The 22,682-nt window shown below is 45.7% G+C and overlaps 1 protein-coding gene across 3 annotated transcripts; it reads right to left on the bottom strand.

The window, feature by feature from the left end:
• Nucleotides 1-4,289: 4,289 nt before the first annotated feature.
• On the bottom strand, nucleotides 4,290-22,246 carry EIF2D (eukaryotic translation initiation factor 2D). 3 transcript variants are annotated; one of them, XM_066261509.1, is made up of 15 exons: nucleotides 22,009-22,245; nucleotides 20,902-21,092; nucleotides 19,728-19,811; nucleotides 19,141-19,231; nucleotides 16,227-16,334; nucleotides 14,047-14,303; nucleotides 13,479-13,596; nucleotides 11,635-11,680; nucleotides 11,113-11,216; nucleotides 10,842-10,991; nucleotides 10,383-10,472; nucleotides 9,394-9,489; nucleotides 8,065-8,185; nucleotides 6,034-6,208; nucleotides 4,290-4,493 (listed from the first exon to the last, which is right to left on the bottom strand). In XM_066261509.1, the coding sequence occupies exons 1-15, from the start codon at nucleotides 22,062-22,064 to the stop codon at nucleotides 4,423-4,425; spliced, it is 1,758 nt and encodes a 585-aa protein (XP_066117606.1). In that variant the 5' UTR covers nucleotides 22,065-22,245; the 3' UTR covers nucleotides 4,290-4,422. The 3 variants fall into 3 exon arrangements, with proteins under 3 accessions (XP_066117606.1, XP_066117608.1, XP_066117607.1); XM_066261511.1 differs by lacking the exon at nucleotides 22,009-22,245 and having other exon boundaries at nucleotides 20,961-21,096; XM_066261510.1 differs by lacking the exons at nucleotides 10,842-10,991; nucleotides 11,113-11,216; nucleotides 11,635-11,680 and having other exon boundaries at nucleotides 22,009-22,246.
• Nucleotides 22,247-22,682: the final 436 nt, after the last annotated feature.

Here is a 22,682-nt window from a genome sequence, read left to right as displayed (position 1 = left end):
GACTGGAGACCCTTTCCTTGAACCTGCCCCCCTTGTGGGACGTGGAGCTGGGAGAGAGGGTGGGAACCCCGGCGAGCACGCACGTCTTGGCAGAGTCAGGTTTTCTTTTGCCAGAGAGCAGAGGCATGAAGGCCACTGTTCAAACAATCTTGAGGTCACTGTTCAAATACGTGGGCTGGAGGGTGCTGCCTAGGCGACCAGCTATTCTATATACATCCCCACCGAGCAAGAGAGGAAAGGCGGCTGATTTGATTACAGAAAGCAATGCTGAGTTAGGACTGAGAAGGGGCTTTCTGGAGCCCAAGATGATTACACTACGTAACAGGCTCCTGAGGCAAACCATGATTCTTCTATTTCTTTTATATGCCCCAATTTATTCTTTATTATTATTATTATTATTATTCAAGTATAGTTGACACACAACATATTAGTTTCAGATGTACAACACATAGTGATTTGACCTTTATATATCTTATAAAATGATACAAGTAAGTCTAGTTACCATCTGTAACCATACAAAGTCATTATATTATTGACTCTCGCTCCCGTGCTGTACATTACGTCCCCTTGAATTATTGATTCTATAACTGGAAGTTTGTAACTCATTCTTCTTCATCTTCTTCATCCATCTCCTCCCTCCCCTCAGGCAACCATTAGTTTGTTCTCTGTATCTTTGAGTCTGTTTCTGTGTATTGTTTATTCATTTGTTTGTTTAGATTCCCCATATATGTGAAATCATGCAGTATTTATCTCTGACTTATTTCATTTAGCATGATACCTTCTAGGTCCATTCATGTTGTCACAAATGGCAAATTTTATTCTTTTTTATGGCTAATATTTCATGATATATATCGCATCTTCTTTTTTCACTTTTCTATTCACAGGTACCTAGATTGCTTCCATATCTTAGCTATTGTAAATAATGCTGCAGTGAATATAGGGGTGCAGGTATCTTTTCAAATTTGTAGGGTTTTAAATTTTTTTATTGATTTTAGAGAGGAAGGGAGGAAGAGAGAAACATTGGTCTGCTCCTGTATGTGCCCTGACTGGGGACTGAACCCACAACCTTTTCATGTTGGGATGACACACTAACCAACTGAGCTATCTGTTTTTGTTTCCTTCAATAAATATCCAGAAGTAAGATTGCTGGGTCATATGGTGGTTCTATTTTTAGTTTTCTGAGGAACCTCTATACTATTTTCCACAGTGGCTGCACCAATCTGCATTTCCACCAATGGTACACAAGTATTTCCTTTTCTTCACATCCTCACCAACACACGTTATTTGTTGACTTTTTTATAATGGCCGTTCTGACAGCTGTGAGGTGCTATCTCATTGTGGTTTTGATTTGCATTCCTCTGATGGTGAGCATATTTTCATGTCTGTTGGCCAACTGCATACCTTCTATTTCTTAGGATTACAGGCACACCTAGTTTTATTGTTCCACAGATATTGTGTGTTTTTAGAAATTGAAGGCAAGATCCTCCACCAGCAAGATTATAATTTACTTTATTGCGATACCGCTTTACTATAGTTGTCTGGAACCAAACCCGCAATATCTCCAAAGCATGCCTGTATTTAAAAATAAAATAGATAAGGCCCTGGCCGGTTGGCTCAGTGGATAGAGCGTGGCCCTGTGTATGGATGTCCCAGGTTTGATCCCTGGTCAGGGCACACAAAAGAAGCGACCATCTGCTTCTCCCCTACCTCCCTTTCCCCTTCTCTCCCTCCTCCCCTCCCACAACCAGTGGCCTGATTGGTTCAAGAGTTGGTCCCAGGCACTGAGGATAACTTGGTTGATTCGAGCATCGGCCCAAGATGGGGATTGCCAGGTGGATCCCAGTTGGGGTGCATGCAGGAGTCTGTCTCTCTGTCTCCTCTCTTCTCACTTAAAAAAAAAAAAAAAGATAAGAATGTGGTTGAAAGATCATCTCACCTGTAGGAAGAGGGCTAGATCAGTATTTTTCAACCACCTGTTGGCCAGAAATTTTGTGCTAGTCTCTTTCGCGAACCAGCACAAACTATCTGGCAGATGAGCATCGGTCTATGGACCAGTGGTTGAAGAACATTGGACTCGGTGTCCAAAATGGTCCTTTCACTTTACCATTATCTAACTTCCATCAAAGGAACACCTCAGTAATCATGGAAATAACCACATAAAAGTTATTAAAAAGGAAGTCTTGCCTGCCTTCCAGTACTGATCACACACAATGCCGTGAACGGGGACCCTCGGGCTGCAGGGGCTCATCAGCGCTCGTCCAGTTCACTCCCTGCCTCTCTGTAGGAGAGAGCATCCAATACACACTCCTAAAATTTTCCAAAAATGGGGGACATCTGAAACATTTGTTCACCTAGACCACCAAGAAGCATAGCTTTCAATATTTTGCCAAAACCTAGAAACAAACCAGTTCATTTGGTTACAACATGGGATGAAGTTCAAAGTTCTAAGTTTGACCTTGATACAGATTATTTGGTTTAGCGCTTAGAAAAGGAGAATCCATTATGCAGCCTAACTCTCCCTGCCTTCTTATATGTACCTGTGTTCACATGGAGGAAAGGGACGATGACTCAATGCAGATGTGTCACTATTACTGGAAAAGCCATTCAAAACACAAGTCTTGACAGCACTGTGTCATAGCAGATTTGCGGATTAAACTACGGTTGAGTGGATGTTCATTAAGACCCAGCCTACCATTTACTGGCTTTGAATCTAGCAGGGATTAACAAGGCAAGACTCGCCTCCCTGAGCCTCAATCCCTCCAAGGTTATACAAAACAAATCATGCTTGTGAAAGACTTTTATAAAGTAGTTCATGTTATTTGTGTTCATATTAAGGACAATTTTTCATTACTACTATACATACTGTACTTCCTCAGATCAAACTGTCCAAAGGTTTTATCATAATATCTTGTTTGGGGTCAGTTTCTAGAAATCCTTTTCTCAGTTCCATATGCTTATGCCAGCAGAGGGAGGGTTAGTAACATTTTTACTTAAGGCAAGTCACAAGTGAAAAGGCCTGTTATTCTGGGCCTAACAACAAAAGGCAGGCGGCGGCTAACTGGTGGTGGCACTGTGGATACAGAATCAACCTGGGACACAGGCCTGAAACCCAAGGTCACTGGCTTGAGGGCTTGAGCGGAGGCTCATCCAGGTTGAGTTTGAGTGCAGTCACTGACATAATCCCCAGGTCACTGGCTTGAACAAGGGGTCACTGGCTTGACTTAAGCCCCCATTCAAGGCACATATGAGAAGCAATCAACAAATAATAAGTGATGCAACTACGAGTTGATGCTTCTGATCTCTCTCCCTTACTGTCTCTTTAAAAAGAAAAAAAAAGCCAGTAGGAGGCAATCACACATACCTTTTCATACATATTCCTTTCTTTTCAAATGGATGTGTGTGAATATATTGTGTGTACTTACAAGTCTTTACCTTTGTTTCTTTTAAAAAAGTGATACGAGAAAGAAAAAAAGTAAACTGCAGTATAGTTGTCTTTTGATGGTAAAATCAAAGAACTCTAAGGGAATTCAATTTAGCCCTACTCCTTCCTGTTGTACAAGGGGAGTTTGGGTCACAGAAATGACCTCCATGAACTGAGCCGGGACCAGAGCGGTGATTCTGAACCATTTTGGAATCAAGTGTTCCCATTGGGAATTCGACAAAAGCCTGGCAAGCTCTCTTGGGAAAAGGATCAAACAGAATCTTGCACACCATTTCAGGGAGTTCATGGACCCTCTGAAAACCAACTAAAGACCCCTCTGTGAGCCCCTGATCAAGCAATGTGGGCTGCAGAAGGCTTTTGTTGGATAAGCCTGCACTGTAAGAAGCCGTCATCCTGAAGCCACACCTGCGTCTCCCACTGCGAGGGGCGCCTAGGCTGGGAGAATCCCTGCAGAGACCCAGGTCCCTCTGTGCTTTCACAGCTTCTTAGGCCCATCTAGTTTAAATTTTGCTGCAATTCAGGGCCAACCCTTGATTCTTTTGCCTTGATTGGTGACAGAACAGCAGCGTTCTGCTTTCTGTATGAATAATCCTTTAGAGATGAGACGGCTCTATTTTGGGGCTAGGAGGTTAATTCAGTAGTAGGAACAGATGAGCAAGAGGCTGTGGACTGTTCGGCAGAGAAGCCTCAGAATAACAGGATGGGCTGTCTGGCCCTGAGAGCAGGAGGGACCAAAACCTCGGAAACCACAGGAATGAAAAGGCTGAACGACTGTCGAGTCACACAGCTTCTGCCCTGAAAAGTTAGCACGTCTTAGCTAAGTGGAGTAAACAAAAGGAAAATCAGATTTAAATTAGAATAAAAATTTATTTTGGTAAAGAATTATATATTTTTTATTTGCAAAAGCTGAAAATGCTCCTATAAATGACCAGCTCAGGCTTGGACTTCCACTGGATCCACTGCGTGGCGCAACTGTCTTGTCACTTCTTCCTGCCGGGCTTGGGGGCCTTTTCTAGGCCTTGGATGTGTTTTCGAGGAAGATGATAATCTTCTACAATCCGGAAAGCAGAAATCCGTCAGTGGGGCACGAGCTCCCCCCACTGGCCCTCCCACAGCCCACCTTAGTTGTACAATACCCCTCCCTGGCCCTGACTCCCACGGTGCCATCGCCATTGCACAGCAACCTCCTGGCCCCGCCCCCTGTGCTCACTCCTGTAGTCGGGCCTGTTCACACAGTGTCCACCCTGGGGTCTGCTCTTCCACACCCAGCTCAAACTCCACTGCTACGGGAAGCCCTCTGGGATGAGGGTTTCTCCTTACACCTCAAGGCTGACCTGTTATTTCAGGGATTTCCCAGTTAACAGCTACTTGCTAGGTGTACTTCAGGCATTTAGAATGTTCTCATTCGAGAGAATGTGTGTGTCTGTGTTCAGTCATGTGTTTGTCTATTTTCCTCGTTTTCTGAATCTCAGCACCTCATATAGAGTTCTTCACTTAAAAAGGCTCAATTCTAAAAGTTAACTGCTAAGTACCGCCTTATATCATAAAATAAATTTGCTTATTGAACATGTACTATGTGCCAGGCCCTGAGCATGAAAATAGATGAAAAATGCAAGGTCTCTGATCCAAGATGCTCAGCAGGAAGTTCAGACATTAGGAAAAAGAAAAAACCAGCCAAGTTGCAGACACTAACCAAAAATATAAATACAGTTGGAAAGTGCTACATTAGCAATTTTTCAAATGCTAATTTTAGGAAACAGAAAAAAATGGGACATGCTCTGAGACAGGCTTCCTGTGACCCTAAAGCTGGCCAATGAGCCTGGAGGGTCAGGCAGATGCGGGCTGTGGGAGGCACCATAGAGGAGCACCCACATGTGAACGTACTTGGTGTGTCTGGAGACAGCAAGAGAGCAGCGTGGCTGGACCGGGATGGGGTATGGGATCTGCCCACGAGCCTGACTGGGGTCGGCTGGGCTGGGAAGCACTTGTGGCTGAGCTTAGGAGTTAATGCTGAAGGCACTGAAGAGGCGTGAGAAGACTTTTAGAGGACAGTGATATAATCACATTTGTTTTGGAAAGCTGACTGGGGCAGAGCTGTGGAAGATGGCTTGACCTGATGACAGACTAGAGGCGGGGTGACCCAGTTGGACAAAAGAACTTAGGCTCTGCAGTCTGATAAACCAAAGGCCAGCTGCAGCACCCACTGCTGAATATCTCAGGGCAAGGTACCGAACCTCTCGGAACCTCAGTTTCCTCATCTACAAAACAGAAACACTTCTGCAGCATCATTTAGATTGAAAGCCTGTAAAAAGCCCGGCAAAGTGCCTAGCACAGTTTGAGTGCTCAACAAATGTTTATAAAAAGGGAAGGACCAGGAAGAACATTACTCTAAGATGTCAAGGAAGGAGCACTGAATTTGGGGCCAAAGGATCTGGTTCAAACTTTAGCTCCATTTCCTGCTGGTTGTTAAAAACTATCTGGCCAAATATATATACATATATGGCCATTTTGATAACTAGAGAAGCTGAGTTGGTGGCAAGGTTTTCGCCAAGTTAGGTCAGTGTCTCTGCTTCTTTGGGGGGGATGCTCACCAAGCAGCAGCCGGCCGAGGTGATGGACCTGGTTCCCCTGGATCTGGACCTGCAGGCTGTCCTTGGCCCCAGGGGCAGGGGTGACAGTGGTGCTGGCCTGGCATCGCTGCTGGAGGACGGCAGCCACTGTGCTCGGGTCCAGACCGTAGGCCTCCAAATTCCGGACCACGGTCACCTGGGGGACAAAGCACTGCCGGTGGGTGCACACCACGTGCCTTCGCTCCGGGGCCTTCCAGAGCCTCGGCAGCCTCCTCGCCCGTGGTCACCGTCCCAGCAACCATACTATCTTTTCATCCAAATGATTTGTTTTTGTATTTCTAAATTGATTCTTTCTAACCCATCTGATATATGCGTTATATTCTACATTTAGTGGGATAAATATTCTCTATCTCATATGTTATACTTTTCTAAAAGTGTTTTTATTATGGAGAATTTAAAGCATAAAGTAGAATAGGATAAGCTCCCATGTACCCATCAGCAGTTTCAACAATTACCAAATCACAACCAACCTTCGGTCATCTATCTCCACCTCCCACTCTTACGTTACTTTAAAGCAAATCCTAGACATCAGATCATTTCACCCACAAATATTCCAGCATGTGTCTCTAAAACATGAGCACTTTTTAAAAACATAAAGATGAAACCATCATCACACCTAAAAATAAACAATAATTCTTAATACCAAGAATTTCATCAATAACATGCACATTTTCCTATTTTTCATCAACTTCACAAATGACCAGTATGTGACTTTGAGATGTATCCTGACTGGGGATTGAACTTGCAACCTCTGCGCTTTGGGACAACGCTCTAACCAACTGATCTATCCGGCCAGGGCTCTCCCTATTTCTTGAAAACAAGTTCTCTCTCATTCATGACTAGAGACAGTAAAGTGAGTTACTATCAGGAGTGGGTTGGGGAGGGCTGCTATCAGTAAAATCCATAAAAGTTCCAAATAACCTATGTTTGCCAAGGGGCTCCAGCCCCAGAGAATCTCCGACTCAGTCAGATACTAGAAGTCACATCTGTTCTAGCCCCCTAGCAGATGCACGAACCCCTGACAGCAAGTGGCCATCCAATCTTTGCTTGTAGACCTACCTCCAGAAAATAAGTCCCTATTTTAGAAAGCACAAATTTCAATTTTAGACAATTCTAACTATTATTAATATTAAAAAATGAGTGTTTAAATAAGCTAATATATAAGAGAAACTGCTCATTATAGAATCTGGCACATAAATTATACTCTCAAGAAATGGTGGTTGTTCCTAATTATTACTAAGGTTATTACTGGTTCTCATTTATTGAATGCTTATAGGCCAAGTACTATTCTAATGCCTCACTATGTATATTCCTTCACTGACCCTCACAGTGCCCTATAAGGTAGGTATTATTCCCATCACTTTATAAGGAAACTCAGGCAAAAAAGACATTAAGTAACTTGCTCAGGGTCAAGCAGCAAGGCAAAGGCCACGTTCCAACCCAGGTCTCTGATCCCAAAGCTTATGCTCATAACCATATGCTACTAAAAAGTTCTTTATTTTGAACCCAAATCTGCCTCCTTGGGAATTCCATCCAATCACTCTACTGCTGTCTTCCCAAGGCGCATAATAAACTAGGGACGCTCCTTCCCAAGGGCAGTTTTTCACATGTTTGAGGGTCCCAAAGACTGTGTGGCCACACTACACAGTTCCGTTGGCAGTTCTTTAGAAGTTACTGTCACTGAGCAAGGCCCAAGAGGTCATCGAAGGAATAAGAGCTGAAAGCCTGTAACATAGTTTTAAGAAAAAAGTAAAATCCCGTTTACCTTTGGTACCAGATTCAGGCCAATTTCCTGGCATAAAATCCTGGAGGGCACTGAGTGAGAGGGAATTTCTATACAGGGCCCAGCCCTTCACTCAAACATGGGTGTTTCATAAATCACCCTGAGGTGTTGGAGGTCAATCTAATAACCTCCCGTCACATTAGAGAGACTGGTACTTAGCAGGAACATTAAATCACCATCTTCAAACATTGTGTCCTTTTAAAAATTACCTTTTTATTAGAAGCTCTCTGTGCTAGGGTGATGTCAATGGGGCAGATTTTGCCTTTCTTCACAATGGGCTCTTGTCCGGGAAAGGTCACTTGATAAGCAGGCTGCAATTTTCCCAGACATCTGCAATGGGCGTCAATGAGTTGTAGAGTGGTAAAGCCAACAGGAACTGTTACCTCATACCCCACCACCAGCAGGCAGGGGCTCGCCCTTGGCTGCACATTAGAATCATTCAAATCAACGAGGGAGCTGCACCCACACTAATTAAGTCAGAAACTGACCAGGCATAGACATATTTTAAAGCTACCCAGGTGTGGCCAAAGTAAAAACCCACTGGAATATTCAGACAAGGGAACATCAGCGATGTGAGCCCCTGGCAACTATCCACTCTGGCCTTGAGAATTTACCCAGGCTTCTTTGTGGAATTTACTACCTGTCTCAAAACTCAACCTTACCCAGCCTGGTAAAGTGCCACGTCGCATTTCTGACATGTTGCAATAATGCATCTGTTATAGAACGCCTTTACCACAGGGAATTTCTGCCTGTTGTTATCTAATCAAATTGTCTCTTGCTATCTTGTATATGGGTTTCGACAAACTTTTTCTATCAAGGGCTAGACAGTAAATATTTTAGGCTTTAAGGGCCAAGTGGTCTCTGCTGAAACCACTCAACTCTGCCCCTGGGGCACAAAAGCAGCCCACAGACAATACATAAATGGGCATGGCTATTCTGCAATAAAACCTTATCTGGAAAAGAGAGGTAGTAGGCCAGATCTGACCCATGCTGTAGGTCTGCAAACTCCTGATACAAATTCTTTTAAGTTTTGTTTCTGTGGAAAATAAAGAGTATAAGAATCTTTCCTTTGAAGACTTTAAGACAATTTTCCCTCAGCCATTTTGTTTCTAAATCTTTTTTTTTTTCCAGTTTTATTTCTTGATTTTTAGAGAGAGGAGAGAGAGAGAGAGAGGGGAGAAGCGAGAAGCATCAACTCATAGTAGCTGCTTCCTGTATGTGCCTTGACCAGGCAAGCCCAGGGTTTCAAATTGGCCACCTGAGTTTCAGGTTGACGCTTTATCCACTGCGCCACCACTGTAAGTTCTATTTTTAGTTAGTTTTCTTTCTCTCTCTCTCTCACTTTCTCCTATATTGTGCTGGCTCATGTCATTCCAGAGACCCTCCTCGTCAGAATTACTCAAGCCTGTGTTTACGTAGACTGACGTGGTAAAAATTATGGAAAGTCAGACACTCAGATAGTGACAATTCTAAAGTTCAGTGTGATAGTACTAAGGAGAGGGGCCGAGACACTGGAGAGGGGCTGCAATCTTCACTACCTGGTCAAAAGACTGTCCCATGGAAGCTTCGTGACTGTGTGCTGCTCACTTTTCTCTAAGATGCAATCAGATAGGATAGGATCCAATTTCACGAGACTAAAGGAGGAAAAAAGGCTATTAATAAAGAAATCCTGTCTACGGCCATACCACCCTGAACGCGCCCGATCTCGTCTAATAAAGAAATCCTAGCCCCACCCCTTCTGACCCAAGGGCCAGTTCAGGATTCAGTCTTATAATATTCCTTATAGTCATTCAGGATTATTAGAACCCAACTGGGACCACACTCTATGCATCATTGCACCTTATGGGTAGGAGGTGCAAGTATACTCTCCTAGAACAGGCGTCCCCAAACTACGGCCCGCGGGCCGCAAGCGGCCCCATGAGGCCATTTATCTGGCTCCCCGCTGCACTTCCTGTACAAGCACCTCTTTTATTGGTGGTCAGTGAGAGGAGCACTGTATGTGGCAGCCCTCCAACGGTCTGAGGGACAGTGAACTGGCCCCCTGTGTAAAAAGTTTGGGGACCCCTGCTCCTAGAACAAGGGAGAAGCAGGCAGTGGAAGGAAGGGGATGGGAAAAATCAATGACCAGGAGTCTTGGCTCAGCTCTGCTACTAACTAACCATGATTAGGCCCGTACAATGTTTTGATCATAAGGAAATCTTTTGAAAGTAAAAATAAAAATTATGGAATGCTCTTCATTTAGTAATTTACCTACTGTATCCACTTACTAAGAACTCAGAGAAGACCAAAAAGCTATGATGACTGTGGTAAATTCTTTCAAGTTTGCATTTTATCCTTCACAATAAGCATCTGCATTTGAAAATCAATAGTGGATAGATATGAGATCATAGTTATTCTGTCTACAGTGAATGTTGACAGCACATATGGAGCTGAACACCCTAGACAATAATCCTGGATGTCCCCAAGTGCCCGAGTTTGCTAAAGATGAACATGAACAACACAGCACGGTCTCCCCTGAGCCACTCACTTTTTGTTATCTGCATCAACCAGGTCATTTTTCTTGGCATAGTTGATGATGACCGTTCGGATCTCACTGCCCTCGAGAACGCTTCCCTTCCTAGGTGAGAAGTGACCAGGGCGGTTAGTGCACAGTGTGCCAGAGACAGCCTGCAAACACCAAGACTCATTCCCTGTGCAGCAGGGTGCTGTCCCCAGCTTTCTGACCACTTGTTTTCTTCTCTTTTCCTGACCAAGCTGGTGAGCAGGACCATGTAAAGTATATTTACTGGTAGGAAAGGGAGAGACCTACTCTCTCATTGATTTAGTCCAGAGACACTTTCCAGGGAAAGAGGCTGGAGCTGGATCTGGGAGAAAGGGAGAACAGGGCAGAGGAGGTTTGGCCAGTCACAGAACACTACTCAGGCGGAGAGGAACTACAGGCCAGAATACCAAGCAGGCAGAGAAGGGCTGCTCTCCAAAAACTCACTTGTGGCCAGACTCCTGGAAGAGCAGGGTCATGCTGGCTGGGACACAGTAGAGGGGTTTTATATCTGGAGGGTGATAGGGCTGTTCCCTGCTACCCTCCTGGATAGTCTGGGAGGTCGGGGAGGGCTCGGGTATGACGAAAGATGTGATCCTAAAACCCAGCAGAAGGAAAGAAAAAACATATTTTATACTAGTGTCTCGGCAAGTCCCAGTCCATGGCCCAGGTGCCCCGGAGCCAGCTGAGCTACGGTGGCCAGGCCCCCTGCACTCACCTCGGGTGTCTCCAGTCCACAGCCACAATGCTCTCCACCCCTTTGCTCAGCTCCTTCACCTGTATAATCTGCTCCTGCTGCATTTGCTGCAGGAACTTAGAGAGCTAAGGGAGAGAGGGCCAGTGGTAGGGACTTCGTCACTTCCACACATACTGAGCACCTAGGATGTGCCAGACACCGAGCTAGGCAGGCCCTGGGGAAGGACGTGGTACAGTCCCTGCCCTCATCAAACTAGGAACTGGGAGGCCCACACCCAGAGGCTCAGGGGGTGAGGAGCTGCTAGAGACTAAGGGGGAAGGCTTTCAGAGCTCTGAGCAGATAGGAAGGGGCCAGAAGAGGGGGTGGGTCCCCACCCAGCTGCCTCAGCCCAGGGAGAGTTTCCTGCCCTCTTCCCTTATACCTGGAATCAAAAAGTTTAATTCCAGCCAGAGCCCTAGAGAAAGGGCTTTTCCAGTGTCACCCAGCTCATGTCCCGTGTGCCCTGACACAACTCTGTGGGTGTACAGACAAGTGCCTGCTTACCTTTCTATAACTTGACTTCTTTATATCCAGTTGCCATCCTTCAGGGCTGATGGCAGATGGAAAAGGCAAGTTAAGCTAGCAAAGCCGTCGTGGTGGGACCTGCCTGACACAGGGGAGGGCGCCTTCCCCAGCCTCCCTCCTCTACGTTCAGAAAGAGGCCGCTGTGCCAGAGCCCTGCCCTGTGGCGGCCTTACACACAGGGCCTCACTGACAGGCACGGACTTTAGGATACTCTAGATCAGCGGTTTTCAGCTGGTCCATGAAAGAGTTAACCACCCTGATGTTGTATGAAGGTTGGAGACCCAATGATTATAGACTCTCTAATCTTCATACAGCAGCAGGGTGGGCAACTTGTTTGTAGACAGCGGCTGCCAACCACGGCTCTAGATCACTGCTGTCCAGCAGAGCCCTCTGCAAAGATGGAAGGCTCTCTATCTATTATTCTACCTGGTAGCCGCTTGCCACGTGGCCACTGAGCACTTGAAATGTGACTAATGTGACCGAGGAACTAAATTCTAAATTTTATTTAATTTTAACTAATTGAAATGTAAATAGGCGCAAGTGGCTAGTGGCTCCAGTACTGGATATAGCTTCAGATTCCTCTCAGATGAGACAAGCTCCTGCGGCCTCAGGAGCTCCACCTCCAGGTGAATCTTTCCGACACTGACTCACTGCGGGTCTGTGGCAGGACTCGGCATGCTACATCCACAGGCCTATCGCTCCCCCCGCCTGGTCCCCGGCTCCTCTGTGCTCCCACAGCCGGGTGGAGGGGTTGCGACAGAGACAGTATGGCCTGCAAAGCCTCCAAGTTACTATCTGACTTTTTACAGAAAATGTTGGGTGATTCCTGCCCTAGGGCTACCAGTTTTCGTGGGGACATTCCTGATGAAGCTGTGACCATTTCTGCTCCCCAACACTGTCACACACAGCAGTGGATTCACAGGGAGCCCTTCTAGAAACCTCCCCAGGTCCCTCATCACAGAGCCCACAGTTACATGCCACCCAGCAAGGTCAGGACAAATGGCCAAGTGCCCACCACACTCCCCACACCTCACACTTGTCTAGGACATCTTACAAAAGCCCATATGTAAATAAGGAGAAAATTACAATAAAACTGCATTTTATAAAACAGAGCAAAAAAAAAAAGTTCAGTTTAAGGGTAAAAACTATTAAACAAACCTCCTGACATGATGTTTATTAAGTGCTTACTAAATGTCAGGCTACTTCATCTGGACAGCAATCCGGCAAGTGCTCGAAATGGGGGCTCTGAGAAGCCCAGTGACAAGTTCGAGTTCACCTGCTCCAGCACCCTGGGGAACTGGCATTTGAGCCCAGATGGCTCTGTCTTCAAAGCTCAGGTCCTGTCCACGGGTTCTGTCTACATGTGACTCTCTCTCTCCTGGTGGCTTGTGCTTGGGGTGGTGCTGGGGGAGGGGCCACACCAACTCTCCCTCCTGATACAATCTACCCTGGCCCCCCTACTTTCAGAAGAGTGAGGGGTTGAACGTTCCAGAAGCAGCTCTCGATGAAGAGGCTGCCCTGGGACTCTCCCTAGGCAGGACTTGTTGCCCAGTTCATGAGGGTCAACCCAGAGGCACCACAGAGACGCAGTCCTCCGAGAATCTTGGAGATCTTACCCTCCATTTCCTTAGCATCCTTTCACCGGCTAAAATTTCAGTTTTTAAAACTTGGGACCCACTTTATTTGCCAAATCAACCCTCTACTCCACTCTTTCCATGGGGTGTCTCTCATCCAAGGCTCCCATCAGCCCTGTCCTGTCCCACCATCAAGGAATAAGACGGAGAGCCCCGCCCGGCCTCTGGCCCGCACCGCGCCTTCCGTACCAGCAGGAGAACACGTGGCTGCCGAGGAACGTGCTGGTGAGCAGAGGGAGGTCAGCCTTTTTGACTCGGCACTTCAGAGCATGCAGGAAGCATTGCTGTAACAGCTCATCCATTTGCTCTGCAAGGACAAGAGCAGAACCACATGCCTCCTGGGGGAGCAGACCCGCACGCCTCCTGGCGCTCCCCGCCAGCTCCACCCCTACCTCACCCTTTGCCCGTGAAGGAACCCATTCCCAGGTGCCAAAACTCCCAGACTCGGCTGACCCCAGAGAAGAGCTCAAGCCCCAAGTCCCACCCGGCCAGGGGCCAATTCTTCTCCAACAGAAAGAAACCTCACAGGGCTCTGGAGCTGGAAGTGGTCCAGATGCTAGGGCAGACTGGCACCCAGGGAAACATGACTTATGTGAAAAAGACACCCAGATGAGATGTCAAAAAGCTGCTGCACCCCCTCACCAACAATCTGGACACGCCCCTCATCCCCCAGAGCCCTGCTGTCGCTCCAGTCAGACGGAGGGCACAGCTTCAGTGTCCTCCTGGAGAGACGACCCTCCTGCTCCCAGTGCTGTACCTTGAAGGGTCTTGCCGTCTGTGGGCTCTGGATTCAGGTCCCCAACACTGGGGTCTTCTGAGGCTTCTGGTAGGGTCTTCGCCCCACACATCTCCTGGTCCTCCCCATTCTCCTCCTCCTCTCTCTCCAGGGTCAGGTGTCTCATATCTCCCTGCAGGGTGGGGTCTGCCTGGACAGACCCCTTCTCTTCACTGAGTTCTGGGGGATCCAGGGCCAGTGGGGCAATGGATGGTGGAGAGGACTTGTCTCCAGATCGCCTGGAAAAATCTCATGTCAGAAACACCAAGGAGCAACCACAGCACTTTCCAACCTGGATCCGGGGTCAGCCGGAAGATCAGACAAAGGGAGTGCCATAGGCAGGGCTGTCCAGCAGGGGGCAGACAACCTGGCTGTCATCTCAACCCTATTTCCAATTCCAGACCCAGAAAAGCCATGTGCCTCAGTTTCCTCATCTCTCAAATGGAAAGAGTAATTCTTGACTCTGCCCTATCTCAAAGGGATATTATTACTATAATAATATTAGTAGTAGATATCTGCGGACAGAGAAAGATAAAAAAAATGATTAAAGAGGAACCCCCAAAATACTCCATTCATATGAGTCAAAAATAAAACCATTTTGAATTAAATAACAAAATTATGATCACAAATGCATCTGTGGGACCAGTTTGTTGAACTAGAAAGGCCCAAGGCTCACAGGATGTAACAAAGGACAAACACTGGACAGCAAAACCACTTGCTCTGTGTTAAATCAGGACACAATTTAACTTGCAGAGTAGACATTACAATGGTTTTATGCCACCAAGCCATAAGAAAAGAGAAAAAAAAGCAGTAACACACAACAGAGCATGCAAAGTGGTAAAAGCACAAAACTTGATCTTATTCAAGATTATGAAAATCACATGAGCCATGACCAGTTGGCTCAGTGGATAGAGCGTCAGCCCAGTGTATGGACACCCTGGGTTCAATCCCCGGTCAGGGCACAAAAGAGAAGCAACCATCTGCTTCTCTTCCCCATCCTCTCCCCCTTCTCTCTGTCTTCCCATCTTGCAGCCAGTGACTTGGTTGGTCCCAGTGTCAGCCTCAGGCACTGAGGATAGCTCTGTTGGATCGAGCATTGGCCCCAGATAGGGGTTGCCAGGTGAATCCTGGTTGGGGTACATGGAGTCTGTCTCTCTATCTCTCCCTCTCTCACATAAAGAAAGAAAGAAAATTATACTAAGTTTTAACTAACAGCTGCAGCCACTATCGTGATCAATAAGGCCAGGGTATATGTTTAGGCTATTCTAATCAACTCAATACCATAAATATTTTTTAAAGGTGAGGGGATTGGGAGGCAGCTGCTGATAAAACAACTTAGACAATGTGACCTTGATTGCCATCTTCAGACTGTTAGGAAACAAGGTGCTGGGAGAACACCAGTAAGCAGCTCTCAAATGTCTGCTAAACACAGGCTGCTGAGGTGGTACCCCAGCAAAGCAGGGCTTGGTCAGCACTTAGAAAATGAGTAACTCCAAGAGAGGGCTAAAAAAATATATAAGGATGAATCTATAATAGCAGGCCACAACACTTGGCAAAAAGACCAGGTATAGCACTTTCGAGAAAAGCACTAAGCACTATTTACTGTTTTGGTAAAACGACAAGAAAATAACTAGAAAACAAACTGGTATATGGCTCCAGAAAGCAACTGTTCCAGTAAGAAAGTGCAAGTTCCATCCTGGAGAGAAGACCTGGAATGCGAAACCTGAACAACGTAACAGTAATTCTCGGTGCCTGAGGATTAACTCTGCTTGTTTGGATTCAGAAGTGAGAATTTCTGAGCACTAGTCATGGGGCCAAAAGATGCCTAAATGTGCATGTCAGGTAAGGCCAGACCAACCAGAGCTATACAAATAAATCCTATCACTGTGTTGAGAGGCAGAGTAGACAATCCAATCCCTAAGGCCTTCTTCCAGGCCTAGGATTCTATAATCCTCCTAGAAAATAATCAACAGGCAAAAAAATAAATACATAAATAAATAAAATTTTTTTTAGTTCTTCATATTTAACAAGGAAATTAACATCTGGGGTCAGCAACTTGCCTAAGGACACAGCAGGGCCCAAAACTCGCACTTCTGAATCCAGGCCCCATGCCCTCTCCACCCGTGCGGCTCTCTCTAAAACAGAAAAACCACTGAACCCACCACAAGTGGTCCTGGTAGGTGTGGAGCACAGAGAAGCCCCTTCCCTTCAGGCCTGAAGTCAGCATCTCCGATGTGGACACAGCAGCGACTCCAATGGCAACGGGGGCTCTGAGAGGAGGAGGCCAGAGACAAGGGTCAGGGAAGTCCTCCGGGAGGGCACCTGTCAGGACCATCTTTCCACACATGTGCTAAAAGCACCAGAGTTGCAGTACTGAAGCATCCACTAGGATCATAAAACTAAACTCAGTCTGGCCTCAATTTTCTCCAGATTACCTACAAATCTGACTTAGAAAATCCCTTGACTGAATAGTCCTTTTCTTGTAACTCCTCTGCTGGTTGTCATTTTTTGTTTTATTCTCAGTATGAATTAAGCCCGGGAAGGACATCTATATATCCATGAGAAGATATTTAAAGTTCCCTTTCTTTAATCTCAAAAATACAATTTACTTCCCCTCCTTAAAGAAGGCCTTTAAGGTATAGCTATCCTATACGGAAAATCAGAAGAGAGGTCATTTGTATGCAGTAAGTTAGGCTGAGGGATGTCACAGGGAAGAGAGAAGAGATAAATAGTGGTACCACCTAGAAAGGTTCCTTCTGCATTGGCTCTTTATAGCTGGACTTGCTCTAAGAACCCGTGTTTCCAGAATGTCAAAAACAACCGCATGGATAGTAACTACAAGGACTTACAAAGCCCAATGAGTAATCCGCCTTCCCGGTATTACTCAAGCACTGCTCACACGAGGCCTGTAAGGATTGGTGACCCGCTGGATAACAGAGAGGGAAGGTCACCTGGGCCCAAGGGATAAGATTCAGGAGCCGAGTTAAAAAAATGTTTGCTAACTTGGTGGCTCCACTTCCTGTGTCCATAGGTCAGGTACTGCCATAGAAACTTTGAGTCTGGCTTCCTCCCCAGCTTCTAAAAGCGGGGCCTTTTCTTCCATCCTGGGTCAATGATGCAGGAACTTCAGTCTTGAACCTGGTTCATAGTTTTAACAAACTTCTTTGTACCCTTATCCCCTGCCACAAACCGCTGCCCAAGCTTCATCCCCACATGTGTTCTAAAGGCCAAACCAAACAGCCAAACAGGCCAAATATACATTTACGGAGTTTTCTCCTATCTTCACTAGAATACTGAAGGGAAAAACAATATCACCATTCTTTTCAACATTTTTAGGTGCTTGGTTCTAAAAGGTTCAAGGCAAACTGGAGAACATCAGTAGTAAAAATAAGATCCTTGGCCCTGGCCGGTTGGCTCAGTGGTAGAGTGTCGGCCTGGCGTGCGGGGGACCCAGGTTCGATTCCCTGCCAGGGCACATAGGAGAAGCGCCCATCTGCTTCTCCACACCCCCCCCTTCCTCTCTGTCTCTCTCTTCCCCTCCCGCAGCCAAGGCTCTATTGGAGCAAAGATGGCCCGGGTGCTGGGGATGGCTCCTTGGCTGCTGCCCCAGGCGCTAGAGTGGCTCTGGTCACGGCAGAGCGACGCCTCGGAGGGGCAGAGCATCGCCCCCTGGTGGGCAGAGCATCCGCCCCTGGTGGGCGTGCCGGGTGGATCCCAGTCGGGCGCATGCGGGAGTCTGTCTGACTGTCTCTCCCCGTTTCCAGCTTCAGAAAAATAAAAAATAAATAAAAATTTAAAAAATAAGATCCTTAAACAAAGACCCCTCCTGTGCCTACAATCTCTCCCTCTTTCTCTCTCAAAGCAATGACACTGAGATGTCACTTTTCACTCAGGATGACACAAATGACGCATCATTTGCAGTGTTGGTGAGACTAGAGGGAATCACACCCTGTCGGCGGGAGTGAAAACTGATGCAGCTTTTTTGTAGGACAATAGCGCATCTAATCTAGAAAAATATTGGCCTGGTACTTCTAGAGTACCCGGAAGATAACAATATCAATATCAGTAAGGTATTGTTTTAAATAAAGACAAATTGGAGACACCAGAATGTCCACTAGGAGAGGACCTCTCCCATCACCACAAAGTAGGTAAAAAGATTCTGTATATCTGTGCTTGCTGACATAGAAAATGCCCACACTATCTTAAGTGAAACACAATACAGTGAAAGTATAATTCTGTTTGTTTGTATTTTTAAATATGCATATGCTAAATCATACATGTTCATGGACACATATATCTATAGGCATTGAAGAAGGTGGGAAAGACATGCATCAAAATGATGCTGGTTACTTCGAAGAGAACAGGATTATGAGATAAGGGTTTTTTTTGATTTTTCAGAATTGTTCATATTATTACTTCTTGCGTTATTTCTAAAAAGAAGCAATGTGGCGAGAGCTGAACAACACTGTAAATAGACTAAACAGCATGAATTGTACATCTGAAACAGGTTCATTTTATATTATGTAAGCAACACCTCAATAATGCTACTGAGATGGTTAAAAGAAGAGGACGATGATGTGGATGATGGGAAAAGGATCGAGGTCATGAGAGACAAGGAAAAACAGAAAATGTCACAAACAGGAGACTAAAGACAGAACAACTCAATTACACTGTGGTATTCTATATGGATTGACTCCTTGAAGAAAAAGAGAAAGGCGTTAGTAGAAAAGCTGGAGTCTATGATTTCGTTAATGGCCTTGTATCAATGTTAATTCCTTAGTTTTGATAACTATACTGTGGTTATCATTAGAGGAGCTGGGTATACCAGAACTCTGTGCTATTTCTGCAAGTCTTCTGTGAATCTAAAATTTAAAAAAGAGGAGATGCAGTGGCAGCAAATATGGTTGGCCCAGGTGTGTGGACACCCACACTTTTCACTGCTACTCTGCTTCTTCCAGAAAAAACTGTCTTTTTCTCTTAATCCTTTATCCATATGCTTTGGAAGTTGTCACTCCCCTACCTCCTCCCCAGTTTTAGCTGTTTTTCCCTCAAAGGCACAGCTGGCTGGCACAGTACCTGTTTCCCACCAAGACAATGGCACAGAGGTCACCCTTCTGTACCTGAGGCAGACCAGCAGGGGGCACCACTAGTCCTGGCAGCATCAAATCTGCAGCAAACAAAAGCATCACAACTTACGTTCTGCCTCCATCTAATTCCATGTTTAATGTCATCGTTTATTTACTCACTCAACAAACAAACATTTATTAATGTAATAATTAACTATATTGTTCATAATGAAAATTTAAAATGGCAACCTGAGTAGTAGACCTTTTCCCTTTGGGGGGAATGGGCCTAGTGGTCATATTGAAGCACCAAACTGAGGGTCCAACTCCATAACCTCGCTTATCCCAGTTTCCTAAATTCAGCTTGTTGATTTTCAGTACAGCATATGACAATTTCCAAGATACTTTCACATTACTTATCTCATTTAAGCTTTACAAAAGGGTCAGAGAGGCTCAAAGGGCTTATGGAAGGAGCCAAGCTAGAGACATAACATACATGGGGAATAAGTTCCACTCAGAAAACAGGTACATTTCTTAAAGTAGTTGGCGCTTCCTAAGTAGGTTCCAGCCAATAGCCAGAATAAAGGAAAATCCTCTTACCTGCTCCCCCCACCAGTTTTTCGAGCACCGGAGGCCATGTTGTGAACGTTGGTAGGAGATCAGGATAGGACCACAGGGTATACACTGTCCAAAAAGAGACCCAGAAAACACGTAACTGCCAAAGAATCAACCCCCTGGGGAACTGGCAACGCCAAATACTAAGGTGGATTTATTTAGGATATAAAAAAGAAACTCAACTCAAAGCTAGCAAGAAGATTGAGAGAATTCCCAAAGAGATTTCATTCTTGAAGAAGGCAGAGACTTAAGAAATTGGATGTCACTTGAGATTTAGAGGCACCTATTGTTCCACCTCTATTGCAGCAACAGAAAATGGCCACAGTGAGTGGGTAACAGTGGGGACACAGACCCAAAGAGAATTACACTATTAACTTGGAAGCAAGTAATGTAAGGATAGGGTATCAGGCTGTAAGAAATTATGAAACTTTCCTACGTTTATTATTTGTATTCCATTTCCATAGCGATTAGCAAATAAAACCCTGGATCAGCAAGGGCCCATGTTTGTACAGCAGCAAAGTGGGGTCGGGGAGGACTGGTAAGGAGGCTGCATTACACTGCTTCAGCTAAGCTTAGAGAAAGAAACCCCAAGTGACAAAGTAGGTATCAGCAGGTATGGAAAACAGAAAAGACCACTGAGTTTCTGACACCCATGACAAAGAGAGAAAGCAAAGAATCCTGAGAGCCAGGCAGAGCCTAAGAAAGACTCCCTGTGAGTTATCTCAACTGAAGTATATCACTAAGCCAGCATGGTATGTGGTTTAATTAATCCAGCTTCTTTCCTGAAACAGTATCTCTTTGGTACTTTAACAAAATCCTTCTGGCAATAGTTCATTCATGCCCTGAAATTCCATTGTTTTCAAGACCTCTGCTCTATCCCTAACTAACTTACTACAATCTATTGTTCCTCATCTCACAATTTCCCTTAGCAACCACCCTTTTTCTGTATTAGCTCTTTTTTTGTCCCTCCTATACCAGTTTCTGCCCTTGAAAGACCCAATTCTAGAGATACTAGATCCAAAAAGATCCTTAGGGATGATACTGGGAGATTTTCAACTTGTTTGTTTTAAGGAAGGAAGATAGGTTACTGGAAAAAATAAGGAGAAACAGATGTTAGGCAAGGACTATAGTAATGGCCATCTCCATGCTACTGCCATACCTGTCGGATATAGATTTTTCTCCAGTTCAAATAGGATGGGATTACCACCACTCACGTACACAGTCACTGCATCCCCTCTGTGAGCATACAACTTCACAATGTTGAGCTCTTCCTTTCCAGGTACTAACTCAGAGACCTGATCAGTTCCCAGAGTGGGGAAAGCAGCTGTCACATCAGCCCGAAGCTTTCTCCTGTAGAAAGTACACCAGTACCTGGTATGAATGCTGCCTGGATGAATTTTAATAAATATTAAGGACACACTATAAAATCATGAGGACCAAGTAAATACTGTCTGATTTACAGTGCCCTATTTTTGCATACTCTTCCATAACATCCTACTCTGTTTCTCATCCAAAGTCTCATCTATTTTCACACGTTCCTGGGCAAGTTATTCCATTTTACAAAAAAGAGAAAAACTGATATTCAGTGAACATCCCAAGTTAGCCTGACATTGAAAACTCAGACCTGCTTTCCAGACTCCATGCCTAGCCCTTGGACCCACTCCTTTCACATATGCTTGGCAAATCTGTCAGCTTATGATTAAATAACTATACTAGGGCACCAAGAATAACTATAGAACACTGGTTCCAAAATTGCCAGCATGACATCTGGATTAGCAACACTGTCTGCACAGATATAGATCTTACCACATATGCCTTATCCTCTCCCACCTCACTCTCCATCTGTCTATCCGGCCAGAAGTAATCACTAGACACTTTTTCTTATATACTTGTTCTCTGTGCCCATCTGATCTCTCCCGAGGGGCCTCTAAGCTCTTTGGAGGACAGGGACTCTGTATTCCTTCATTTTTTCATCCTCTATAACTTAAATAGACTGCATTCTATGAGCGCTGACTAAATTACTTATTTTTTTAAACTCACTAGAATAGCCAAGAGACAGCCTGAGAGATATAGCAGGCCTCCCGTCAGCCTTCACCCTCAAAGTGTGTCTAACCCACCCTTGCCTCCTAGGGTCCCTTCCCCAGGTGTACCCCCTTGGTCTCTACCCCAGGTCGGCTGACCCAACCGAAAGAGGGCTGTGGACCAACCCGGTTTGAAAGATATCTGGGTGCCCTCGTGAGCGGAGCTGGCCACTTCTCTCCCTCACCTGTCCGACCCCTTGATGGCCGTGTTGGACTTGACCCGAAAGGCTTTGGCAAACATGTCTGCTGAAGTGGCCTGAGGAAGGAAATTAGAGCACAGAAGCCAGAGGCTGTCAGGAAAAGGAGAACGCGTTGTCTCCCCAACTCGCAGCCCTGGGTGCAGCCATGCTGGGGCCCGACTGGAAAATAAGCCCGGCTGGAAACCCGTGCCGCGCAGCTCTCGGATACTGCCACTGCGGAGACCGCGGCCGCCCCTAGCGGCAGGGCGAGGAACAGAGTCAAGGCGGGGCGGGGCCAGGGGAAGGTGGAGCGGACTCCTGCACACCCCTTCCCCGATGCCCCGCCCCTTTGCCCCGTTCTGCGCCTGCGCGAGCGGCCTTAGCGGGCAGGGCTGTGGTGACACGCCCCTGACCACCGGGATTTGCATTTTTTTCCACTCCATCAGAGTTGAAGTATGCTGAGTAGGAGTCCTGCCGATTCCATTCAATTTAGTTCAATTCTACAAAATTAATTGAACTCTTGTGTTTTACTAAACTTGCAAGCCTCTGAAATGGTTTTTCTTTAGAATTTTTGTTTATTAAATTTTTACATTTTACTGCATACTAAACGCCTCAGGATTTTCTCCAAGATTTTCTACTACTCGTTTTTTAAATTTACATGGGGTGATAATAACAATAAC

The sequence above is a fragment of the Saccopteryx bilineata genome, chromosome 2 (genome assembly GCF_036850765.1).
Source record: "Saccopteryx bilineata isolate mSacBil1 chromosome 2, mSacBil1_pri_phased_curated, whole genome shotgun sequence".
Taxonomy (NCBI): domain Eukaryota; kingdom Metazoa; phylum Chordata; class Mammalia; order Chiroptera; family Emballonuridae; genus Saccopteryx; species Saccopteryx bilineata.
This window is presented reverse-complemented; position numbering and strand designations above follow the sequence as displayed.

Excerpts from the sequence above, each read along its gene's own strand:
- EIF2D (XM_066261509.1), bottom strand. The coding sequence starts at position 22,064 with ATGTTTGCCAAAGCCTTTCGGGTCAAGTCCAACACGGCCATCAAGGGG. Across the intron at positions 16,335-19,140 it reads ATTGTCTTGGTGGGAAACAG|AGCCCCCGTTGCCATTGGAG; the intron begins GTACTGTGCCAG and ends TCCTCCTCTCAG. Across the intron at positions 13,597-14,046 it reads AGACGGCAAGACCCTTCAAG|AGCAAATGGATGAGCTGTTA; the intron begins GTACAGCACTGG and ends TTGTCCTTGCAG.